Below are 12,807 nucleotides of genomic sequence, written 5' to 3'. Positions count from 1 at the left end.
TTTCAATGACTTTTATGTGTATTGCCGGGACCGACAATTCATTATAGCCACGAGTACTTTTAAATGACTTTTTTTTCCTTTAGAAATGTCATTTTGCTCTCGGACTGTTCTAAACATGGGAAACATGCACCAATTTATAGGAATACTATAGACACCCCCCAGGTACGAAATTTAAAGGAATATTTCACTTTTATTGTTTCACTTTAAGCACTATTAAAATCACTGCTCCCGAAAAAATGGCCGTTTTTAAAAACAAATTTTCATTGATACATGTCCCCTGGGGCAGGACCCAGGTCCCCAAACAATTTTTATGACAATAACTTGCATATAAACCTTTAAAATTAGCACTTTTCATTTTTCATGTACGTGTCCCATAGACTTTAACATTGCTCGCGTGTTCGAACACATTTTTTGCTTGTTCGCATGTTCTGCTGGGAACCGAACCGGGGGTGTTCGGCTCATCCCTAGAGCTTATAATATTCATTTTATATTCAACAGAAGCCAGCTTCAGCCATATATATGACCAGTAGCTTTATTGGAAAATCCAACATCACATTCCACAGATGAAGGCTAATGTGTTTCGAGGGTAAACCCTCTGCCTCAGGACTGCAGACCCCTGCACGCTGTACATTACTTACTCCTGACCCCTGCACTCTGTACGTTACTTACTCCTGACCCCTGCACTGTGCATTACTTATTCCGGACTCCTGCACTCTGTACATTACTTACTCCTGACCCCTGCACTCTGTACATTACTTACTCCTGACCCCTGCACTGTGCATTACATACTCCTGACCCCTGCACTCTGTGCATTACTTGCTCCTGACCTCTGGACTCTGTGCTATACTTGGCCCAGAGCAGAGTAGGCTCAGGTTTTATTTAATTATCCCCCTCCCACTGCAATTTGGCCACACCCAACAGTCATGACACGTATAGCTGCATGAGTGCCCAAGGTTGCCCCAGGTCTTTTACTGTCCTACCAACACCCCTGAGCTCTCCATTATCTTGTGCTGTTGGGTAGCCATGTTAGGCATGGTGCCACTAAGAGACACAAGCACCACACCAATATGGTTCTGTTGGAGCCAGTCACACATACATGGCAATTGTCTCTCTGCACTGCGCAACCATATTGATTTGTGGTGATTTTGTTAGTGTGGCTACAAATGGGGGCATGGTTTTATGGGTGTGGTCAGTAGGGTGTCCCCGAATTTAATTATAGAAATCTGGTAACCTTATGTTTCAGGAAGAGGGAAAGGCTCAATAAAACAAATTACCGGTATATTAGTGAAAGACTGCAACACATGGCTTTTTTCCCCTAGATTTATGTCATGATTAAGGATGAGCTCCGGCGTGTTCGCACAGCCCACGTGCAGAGCCCGCCAGGAAGTCGGCACTGCGCTGCGCTAATCACAGGCAGTGAGACATTTCCCGATGTGCAGCTGCAGAGATCAGGAAATGTCTCACTGCCTGTGATTAGCGCAGCGCAGTGCCGATTTCCTGGCGGGCTCTGCACGTGTGTTGTGCGAACACACCGGAGCTCATCCTTAGTCATGATTAGTCACAATCCCTTGTAATCAGAGATAGTAGGTGAGTATACTATCCATATGCAGTCAGCACTAAAAAACCAGGTACCATGAGTAACATACCTATGACAGCACGAATGTAAATGTATGTACAAAGGTTATGTTATATCTAGTTCAAGGCAAGTCAATATACACAGATTACAGGTCACTGACACTGGCCACTGATGGAACTAAGCAGGCAGTGTAATAACTGACCATTTTTATGAATTCAGTAATTCTGTGTTTTTTAGGAGGTTGTCAATATCAGTATACGCTATATAACAGACTTTGAAAGCATTTTTATTTTTTTTTTGTTTAGGGGATTTAATAAATTGTAAATATTTTCCTTATTAAAGAATAAATACAGTTTTGAAAACTCCTTAAAAAGGAAATATGGAATTTAATATTTTTCTGTATATTTAACCCTAACAGGAGGTGTTACACTTACACTCCACATTAAAGCTAAGGCTTTTCCACCTTTTATACATCTGTAAAAAAAACAGACCTAAAAGGCGAGAGAACAGATTACATTGACTGCAGAGTGAGTAACACATGGAGAGTCACACTACTTTATTGCTTCTAGCAGAGGCAAACTAGTTGTACACACAACTGTCCACAAACTTAAAATCAATGCTGGACTTTCTTAGTATGCTTAATGAGTGCCATGGAAGCACTGTAATAAATGAAAAATAAATGTTTATCTGTATAAATACATATTTTTTTAAAATATATTTTGGCTTTAAAAATGTAAATACAGTTGACCAAAACCCATAATGACCATAATTTCAATGCATCATAAAGGTGAACTCCAGCAAACAACTAAACACATGGATTAAAGACATATATGGGATCATTTTACCTGCTAGATGATTTGTATTTTTGTCCATCCATTTATGAGATTTATAAAGCTCTGCACAATCCTGGCTGGTAGGGAAGGAGACCTGATTTTTGGTTGCTGCAGTTCAGTGAGATCACAGGTCTGATACCTTCCCTAGCCTGTGATTGGACAGTGAAATGTAAAGCTTCAGACTGGTGAGCTCTCTGACACTCTGCTTTCTCCTTATATATATTTTATTTGTTTTATTTATATATTTTTAGATACCTATGTACATGAGAGCTGTCATATTTGTAATACATATGAATGTATTTTTCTTCATGGTTAGCAGGATAGAACAAGTGATTGTGCTTTACTGTTCCATGCACGGAACTTTGCCCGTAGGCTTCCAGTGAAGAAAATACTGCTTCTGCTGCTATTTGAACAGATTTCCCAACCCACCCAGTGGATTGTTTCCCTCATAGTAGACTGCCCATCAAACACAGCCAGATCTGCACATTTGGGAATATATTTATATAAAGCAGTAAATCTGTCATTTACCAAACATTCACTCACTGCTGGTGAATCTTCCTGGTGCATGTGTTTTAAATTGCAGTGATTGATTCACCACTGGTCAATATTTTGTGAAAGCCACATACATAGCTTTATAAATATGCCCCTTGAGATAAATCAGTGTATGATCCCATGACTTTGGGCATCTGCGGAACTTGCAGACCAAGAGATCCCAAAGGAAATAGAGGTCACTGTGCCTTCCTTATAAAGTGGATCCAGAGATGACTGCATGTGTATCCTTCCTCTGTGGTCCGTAGAATAAAACTAACCCAAATCCAAACCTTCATATTTATGCCCAAAGCTGGACCTCATCCCTAGATGGACAAGAGTCACCAAGGGGCCCTGTGCAAGATCAATTTGTAGGACCCCCCCTTGCAAATACTGGCCAAGGACAAATATGTATTCACTGCATATTGATTGACAACTAGATGGAAGTGAGTCATGTCCTCCAGATCTACGAGAGAGTGGGGGGTCCCAGGGCCTGGCTAGTATAAATGGGCTGCCAGAGAGTTCTTGGGTAGCTGTACAAATAGTAAATCTGGCCCCTGGATGGTTAGGTCAAGGCTGCATATCTGTCCATCCCCTGATGCATATGGACAGCCCTTAAATAATATGAGAACAGACATATAAGTAGTCTGTGGATAAAACAACACTGTTTTAATGCCAGTAATATTTTCTTCAATTTAGCATATATCATTTTGTGATTTCAATGCTATGGTTTGATGATGCCCCTCTGGAATTGCTACCCTAGACTGTTCTGGGACAAGGTACTTTTGTACCCAAAAGGCCAAAGTATGACCCCCATGAGCTGTGAACTACCTCTGAAGCATAGGTTGCAGGTCCTAATCTTTTTTTGCCTCCGTCATGCAATAGCACCCAAGGCCACGTTTTCTGCCTAACCCTTGGCTCGGCCTTTGCCTCAGATATACAACAAGTTTGTCTGACTGGCTATAACAGTTCTGAAGGCCGTTTGAATGATATTTCCGGGGGGCCGCACACTTCTTCTCATTGTGCTCTGTTTGCTTCAGCCGAGAATGTCTTATTTGCACAGTAATCAATGCAAATCCTGCAAAATTCCAGAGAAAATGAGCTAAAGAAAATTCCAAGAAAGATTATCTTTACAGGCTCACTTTTTATCTAGAACATACATAAGCCAAACCTTCCTATTACCTGCGTTATCATCGCTTAGGCACAGGCCACACACTTTTGCCTCATTCACATAGTCAGCGTAAGACAATAAATGTAATGTTAATGGTGCAGTTCATGTGGCTAATGCCATCGTATTTCAATTTGCACTGTACATGGGTGCACGTATGTGTCTTGCTTATGCATTTGTGCACGTCTAAACATGCATTATGATGCGCTTTAATGTTTGTTCACAAGCAGGTGCATTTAGTTGCTTTATTCTATGTTGATCAGCAATGTGTTGGGGTGCATTGACTAAAAATGCTGCATATCTGTATTTTAATGCAACAAAACACAAAAATCTCTGCAATGTGCATCAGCGCATCACAATGAGATAGTGTATAAAGTTAAGAGACACGCTGTGTTGTAACAATGCATCCTAGCGTTTGTGCACAATGCACACAATACTGTGCGCTTACTGGTGTGAATCAGCCCCTAATGTGTGTGCTCCACAATGTGTGTTGATTTCTGAAAAGCACCACAACCACACCCTTTTTGGCTAAGATCAAGTGTATATTTCTTATCAGTGTCCAGTAGGGGCACTTAACCTTCATTCTGACCTTTTGGTAAAAATGGTTGGCTGTATAGTATCCCTGCTGGTTTGATGGGGGCTCTGAAGGCTAGTAACGGCTGGAACAGAAACTGGGGCGCCAACGGGATGTGGGGTACTGAAGTAATTCCCCCGGGGATGATTGGAGGGGCCCAGTGCCTACTAATTTGAATTGGTCTACCTTGTCTGGCCATGGGCTGGGAAGGCAGAGGATCCGTGGTGTCAGTGCCCCCTGGGAGCTGATTTCCCCATGGGTGCACTTAGTATCACATGGGCATGAGAATAGAGCACAGGGTCACGGCAGCTATACTTTTTCAACACTTTTGGCTAAGTCCGGGGAAATCTTTTAGCTACCAGGCCTTAGGGCCTAGCCTATGCCCTTCACGGGCACTAGTTATTTTTTCCTTCGTGTTTTTTCATCTTGCACTTTTACTTGTGTCTTTTTGCTTGGATGGAGGATGTGGGCCCTCGGGCTTACCCTGAAATCTAGGGGGAGTTCCTCAACTAGTACTCGTTGGTCTCCTTTGGCTGACCATGAGGAGAAGGGTCCACCAGGCATTTTGGCTAGGTAGACCATGTTCGAGCCTTGCCCCTGTCAGGAGCCCTGTGCCCCGGGGGGTGGACAAAAGGCACACCCTTAAGTGCACTCTTTGTGTGTGTTTCACGTGCACATTTTTTTTTTTTTTGAGCACCACCCCATGTGGTGTGTTAACCCATGCACATTAACATACTGTGCCTTAAGTCAGCCCATTCTTTGTGCCAACCCAACAACCCTTATGCAGAACACATCGTCATGTATAGGCGCTACATTGACGATGTCCTCATGATCTGGCAAGGTGAAGAGGACCAGCTATTTCAATTCAGTAAATATTGTAACACCAAACGTACTCACATTCTCAGACGTGGACCTCTTTCATGAAGCTTCAGCCAATATTTTCTGTAAGATTCATTTAAAACCCACGGCTGCCAATTTTTACCTACACAATAACAGCTGCCATCATCCGGCCTGGAAACGCAACATTACAGTCAGCCAGTTTTTGCAGGCTACACAGGAACCCTTAAGGAAGATTACATATCCCAAAGCTTGCCTTTGAAGCAAAGACTTCAACAAAAGGGATACAGTGAAGAAGCCATCAATTCAATTCAACCCAATTTAACACCCATTATCAGTCTATTAAGAAGGTTCTTTACAAGCATTGGAGTATCCTTAAATGTGACCCTAAGCTAGGCCCGATCCTACCACAGTGCCCAAAAATAGTTTTCAGAAAGACCGGCAACATCAAGAACCTCACGAGCAAATTATCACCTGCCATTGCCACGCTTGCCTGTGACCTTCCCACTTTCCTAGCTCTCTAGGGGATGTTCAAATGCAAGATATGCAACTGTCTGACCTGTGCCTTTGTCAATCACAGGCAACAATCATTTATAGATTCATAGGGCCACCCTTACCCCATTGAAGGTTTTTATACCTGCTCCACCTCCTTTATAGAGTACTGCATCCACTGCTCTTGTGGTAGTACTTGGGCAGGACTGTCAGACCACTTAGAGCAAGATTTGGAGAGCATCATAGGAATGTGGGCAAAGGCCTCCCCAAAATCAGTGTTTCCAGACATTGTCTATGCAACATCACAAGGATCCCAGCGTACTCAGTGTTTGTGGTTAAATTGATCATACGGTCCCTGCCGGAGGGCAAACGTTTCAAGGCATTGTGCTCCAGAGAGACTTATTGGATATTTAGGCTCAACACTATGTCCCCCAATGGCCTCAATGAGGAGCTTGATGTGAATACCATCTTATAACCATCTTGTGCCCCTGAGCTATTTCATTCTGGAGTTCTGCATGCCCTGTTTCATCTTGGCCATTATAAGGAGTGGTGTCTGGTCATCATCCATTGCCCCCCCCCCCCCCCCCCCCCACGGGCCTCCTGCAGATCCATTAAAGTCCCCACCCATCCATATACCATACATTATTTATGACATACTACCAATGACATTTATGTCTTTATTTTCCATCTTCCATCTTGATTCTCCCAGGCGGTTAGAGATTATACGAGAACCCTATACACCTCTATCATCCAAGACACAGGAACATGGTCACTTATGGTTTTAACATATTTGTTTATTACATCCTGAAGGTCCTCCTAGAAGCAGAGTAATTTAATTATGTTTATATCCCTATGTGTATGGATATGTGTACATATACAGATGTGTGTATGCGTGTATATATATATATATATATATATATATATAAATATATATATATATACGCAGGTGTTCAGAAATGTCTCTATTCATATACCATATTATATGCTATATATTATTTGTTTTAATCCCAGACCATTGTGCCCAGTCTTTGTCTTTGTTTTTTTTCCAAAATATTTATATTTTTCATTGATTTTTATTGTATGGTCTCAAGAGAGATACATATACATATTTATTTGTGCACTTTTATAATGTATATGCATTAACTATAATATGTGTATATGTGTATGTATATACAGTACCTTGAAAAAATTTTCATACCCCTTGAAATTTTCCACATTTTGTCATGTTAGAACCAAAAACATAAATGTATTTTATTGGGATTTTATGTGATAGACCAACACAAAGTGGCTCATAATTGTGAAGTAGAAGGAAACTGATAAATGGTTTTCAAATCTTTTTACAAATAAATATGTGAAAACTGTGGCATGCATTTGTATTCATCCCCCCGAGTCAATACTTTGTAGAACCACCTTTCGCTGCAATTACAGCTGCAAGTCCTTTTGGGTATGTCTCTACCATCTTTGCACATCTAGAGTGTGACATTTTTGCCCATTCTTCTTTACAAAATAGCTCAAGCTCTGTCATATTGGATGGAGAGTGTCTGTGAACAGCAATTTTCAAGTCTTGCCACAGATTCTCAGTTGGATTTAGGTCTGGACTTTGACTAGGCCATTCTAACACATGAATATGCTTTGATCTAAACCATTCCATTGTAGCTCTGGCTGTATGTTTATGGTCGTTGTCCTGCTGGAAGTGGAACATCTGCCCCAGTCTTTTGCAGACTCAAACAGATTTTCTTCTAAGATTGCCCTGTATTTGGATCCATCCATCTTCCCATCAACTCTGACCAGCTTCCCTGTCGCTGCTGAAGAAAAGCATCCCCACAACACGATGCTGCCACCACCATGTTTCGTGTTGGGGATGGTGTTCAGGGTAATGAACAGTGTACATTTTCTGCTACACATAGCATTTTGCTTTTAGGCCAAAAAGTTAAATTTTGGTCTCATCTGAACAGAGCATCTTCTTCCACATGTTTTCTGTGTCCCCCACATGCCTTCTCTCAAACTGCAAACAGGAATTCTTCTTATGGCTTTATTTCAACAATGGCTTTCTTTTTGCCACTCTTCCATAAAGGCCAGATTTGTGGAATGCACAACTAATAGTTGTCCTGTGGACAGATTCTCCCACCTGAGCTGTGGATCTCTTTAGTTCCCCCAGAGTTACTATGGGCCTCTTGGCTGCTTCACTGAATTATGCTCTCCTTGCCCAGCCTGTCAGTTTAGGTGGAAGGCCATGTCTTGGTGGGTTTGCAGTTGTGCCATACTGTTTGCAAGTTCGGATGATGGATTGAACACTAACCCTGCTTTAAATTTCTCCACAACTTTATCCCTGGCCCATCTGGTGTGTTCCTTGGCCTTCATGATGCTGTTTGTTCATTATCAAACCTCTGAGGGCTTCACAGAACAGCTGTATTTAAATTTTATACTGAGATTAAAGTACACACAGATTGACTCTATTTACGAATTAGGCGACTTCTGAAGGCAATTGGTTCCACTAGTTTTTAGTTAGGGGTATTAGAGTAAAAGTGGTTGAATACAAATGTATGCCACGCTTTTTAGATATTTATTTGTAAAAAATTTGGAAAGCCATTTATCATTTTCCTTCCACTTCACAATTATGTGCCACTTTGTGTTGGTCTATTGAATCAAATTCCAGTAAAGTACATTTACATTTTTAGTTGTAACATGACAAAATTTGGAAAATTTCAAGGGCTTTTCAAGGCACTGTGTATATATATGTTTTACTATGACACAACCACAACTTCATTATTTGCTCTTATTAGTATATATGACATGTGAAGCAGTTCACCCCTTGCTCCTACACTCGTGGCTCCAGCTGGCTCCTGATACTAAGAACTGTGGCATTTTGACCCTCCTGGTGAGCAGTTTCAGCCATTCCTGGACCGACCCCTATAGTGCTGTATTTATTTTTGGCAGGTAGACACTTTTAGGCTGAAGAAGCAACATGCTTTGAAACATGTTCCTATTTCCCAGCGCACTCCTAGCGATGTCAGGCATCCTCTCAATCCAGGCTCTGGCTTCCATCCCTGTTCAGGTTGTCTTTCTGCGCTATTCTCCCCATGTTCGCGGCCGAAGCAGCAACTTTGACTTTACCACTTTGCACAAGCTCTCCTTTTGCGAGTGCGTTTTTAATTATTAATAAATATTGTTCACCTTGTTTACTACACTATGGAGGTTGCGCTTGTCTTTTCCCTTTTGATTTCACAGTCAGCTTATTCTTTGTGCCAACATACTGCAACAGCCCAGTAAAATGCATATGACCCATTTTTACCACCACAGCAAACCACAAAGTATGACAATGGGTTACCTAAAGAGAGAGCTTAGTGGTTGATAGCTGGCTGCCTTCAGGGCCTTCAGGCTTGCTCGGTCTGCCTGACTGAAACCTCAGATGCAGATATATAAAGGGAGGGAGAGGAGTCACTGATCTAATCACTCATCCTCTATGGAGTATAAATTGCAGCTTGAGTCTTTTTACAACAAACTAATACAGGAAACAGAGGAAAACACAATAAAAAAAGGCTTTGAGCTTGTGTCAATGACATCAGTTTCAAATGCTTTTGAGATCAATCAGAAATCATTGACAGGTGTATTTGACCTGCAGTTGACCTCTTTCTGAAATGCACTTGACTTGTTTCAAGAGATTTTGCATTCCCATAGACTTGAAATGAGTGAATGAAAATGCTAAACCCATTTGAAGTGAACAAAGGCCCTTAGGCAAACCCGACACATCCTCATTGCTCTTAAGAAGTCTGTATTTGTTGCAGTGACGTACCTCCTCCATTCTTGTAGCAAAGGTAAGGAAATCTCCATACATTCCCCAATCCAATAATCTCTCCAGCTACCGACAAGACAAACTCCATCTTGTTCTTCCATTGTCCTCTCTCTGTCATGTGTTGCTCGGTCACCTCCTGAGGCTCCTTCTCCATCAGTGGCTGAGCTGGAAAGGATTCCCCATTCACCACGGCTCCCGGGACCTTGTTGTCCATGGTACCTGGAAGAGAAAGCAGACATGGTCTGTGGTCCAAGCTTAGCATAGCACTCACCCCCAAAGGGGTCCCTGTAGATTACCCCATGTCTCCCTTGCTAATACAGAGGCTGCCGGCCACAAGCACAGTTTCATGCATACTGGCAATTCAAGCTCAGGCTAGTGGATGCATTTTTAGAATTAATTTCTGAATACCATGAAACAGGAGAGAGGGTCAGAGAAAAGTTAAGGATACTCCAAATGACACTAGAATCAATAGGACTCAATATTACATGAGTTGTCTGTCACCCAGATTCCACCAGTAATTCCTCAGTGAGGGAGATAAAGCTTTTTCTCTAGACCAGGATTCTAGGACAGTGCCCTCCAGCAAAAGTCCCTTTAGTAATCTTCTCCCGGCCCTCAGCCTAGCACCTGCTGAGGCCTCTAGCTGCCTACCAGGAGCTGCAGCCCCATGAAAACTTGAACCCTTAAAGCAGAGGAAGAACACTCTGGCTAGGGCTCCCAGATATTTATCACCTCCCCAACCACCTTCTGGACACCCCCCACCCCCTCCAGGGCTTGGCTGAGACATGATAAATATTCATCACTGAATATATGATTAGGGATGAGCTTGAACATCGGGTGTTCGCCCGTTCGCCGAACAGTGAATATTATGGGGCATTCGCGGGGAAATTCGAGCACTGCGGAACGCCCCATATTGCACTGCGAGATCGCAGTGCATTGCTGTATGATGATTGGCCAAAGCATGCACCTGACCTGCATACTTTGGCCAATCACAGCACGCTCTGCTGAGAGAGCCATAATTGGCCAAAGGCAGGGTGCCTTTGGCCAATCAAGGCTCAGGGGGACTAAGTCCACGCCCCACGCTATATAAGGCTGCTTACATTGCGGCCGTGTATAGTGTGTGGACGGAGATAGATTGAGCTAGATCAGACAGGCAGGTTAGTTAGTGGCAGTGTATTTGATATATATATATATATATATATATATATATATATATATATATATATATATATATATATTATACTCTGCATTTAGCGTAGACTATATATTCAGTGTAGACTCTATATTCAGTCAGTGCAGGCAGTGTAGTTTATATAACACAGTGTATTGAAGTGGTTAAGGGGAACCCTGCACCAAAATTTAAAAAAAAAATGGTGTGGAGGTCCTCCCCAAAATCCATACCAGGCCCTTCAGGTCTGGTATGGATTTTAAGGGGAACCCTGTGCCAAAATTTAAAAAAGAAATGGCGTGGGGGTCCCCCCCCAAAATCCATACCAGTCCCTTATCTGAGCATGCAACCTGGCAGGCCGCAGGAAAATGCATATAAGTCTTTAAAATTAACATTTTTAATTTTTCATGTTCATGACCCATAGACTTTAAATGTGTTCGCATGCTCGCACAAATTTTTTGTCTGCTCGCATGTTCTGGTGCGAACTGTATCGGGGGGTGTTTGGCTCATCCCTATATTTGATCTTCCCTTCCCTATTTTCTAGAAGCAGGTAGGAGAAATCAAACACCCAGCTTAGAAAGCTTAGAAAGCCCTGACCAACAATAGATTACTGCTCCACTGACTACAGTGAGGCCAAAAACAAAATTTAGCCTAACAACATAACTAGGGGAGGGTGCTAGTTTAGTGTAATCAGAAAGTTATTATCAATTCAGATTAAAGTCAGAGACCAGGAACTTCCAAGATGGTCTATACAGCATTAAAGTTTCATCAAGGGTAAGACAACAGAGGCTATTTAACGGTAATATTGTCTACCAGACACACAACATCTCGATCTGTTATAAATATCTTTTTAGTAATTACAAAGCACAAGCAGATTAGGATTTGAAACATTTCAATTTTTGTATTTCATAAAGTTTTGTAAATACTTCCTCAAGTGGACATCTGTCCTGCCAGGAATGTCATTATTATTCCTTCTTACAAACTCCTGACATAAATTCCATTAGCCTTAAAGCAGAGCTCCACCCTAAAGGGTAAGCTCCGCCTGTTTGCTTCCTCCCCTGCCACATTTGGCACCTTTCAGGGGGGAGGGGCGGGCGGATACCTGTCAAAACTAGGTATATTCTGCCCCACTTCTGTACCCCCTGCTCTTCTGCCCCACCACTGTAACCCCCTGCTCATCTGTCCCACTAATGCACCTCTCTTTCACATCTGCCCCAACACTGAACCCCCTGCATATCTTTTCCACCATTGTAACCCCCTTCTCATCTGTCCCACTACTGTAACCCCCTACTCATCTGCCCTATGACTGTACTGTACTCTTCTGTCTCACCGCTGCACCCCCTTCTCATCTCTCCCACCACTGTACCTCCTGCACTTCTGCCCAACCACTGTAAACCTCTTCCCCATCTGCCCCACCACTTTACCTCCTGTACATCTGTCATACCTCTGTACCCCCTGCTCTTCTGCCCCACCACTGTAACCTAGGGTTGCCACCTGTCCAGGATTTACCTGGACAGTCCAGGTTTTGAATCATGTGTCTGGGTTTCAGTCCACCTGAAACCCGGACATATTACTCAGACAGGAATGTGGCTCAGAACAGGGCCTGAGAGGAGGGTGAGGGGCACTATGTGTTCTGCATTACTATTCTCTATTAAGTTTTTTTATATATATATATTTTTTTCCCAACAAAGTTCCCAGAAGCTCAACAGTAATTCCACAAACTGTCACCTGATTGTGTTTTTCTCAATCACAGTGAAATCCCTTCTTTGAGATTGGTAGTGGCAACCAAGCGAGTCACCTTCCTCCAGATGGTGGGTGGGGCTAGCAGGACTGTGATTGGC

At 42.5% G+C, this 12,807-nt stretch overlaps 1 protein-coding gene across 3 annotated transcripts in view; it reads right to left on the bottom strand.

The window, feature by feature from the left end:
- Nucleotides 1–12,807, bottom strand: part of SLC6A13 (solute carrier family 6 member 13) — a 70,453-nt gene that overhangs the window by 42,689 nt on the left and 14,957 nt on the right. For all 3 annotated transcript variants that reach the window (XM_073621648.1, XM_073621650.1, XM_073621649.1), the window contains exon 2: nt 9,802–10,020. In XM_073621648.1, the coding sequence (XP_073477749.1) occupies nt 9,802–10,015 (214 nt within the window). In that variant the 5' untranslated portion in view covers nt 10,016–10,020. The remainder of the gene's footprint in view (nt 1–9,801; nt 10,021–12,807) is intronic.

Source organism: Aquarana catesbeiana, linkage group LG03 (assembly GCF_042186555.1).
Source record: "Aquarana catesbeiana isolate 2022-GZ linkage group LG03, ASM4218655v1, whole genome shotgun sequence".
In the NCBI taxonomy this organism is placed as follows: domain Eukaryota; kingdom Metazoa; phylum Chordata; class Amphibia; order Anura; family Ranidae; genus Aquarana; species Aquarana catesbeiana.
The sequence above is the reverse complement of the archived record's forward strand: the minus strand, read 5'-3'. Positions and strand labels throughout refer to the sequence as shown.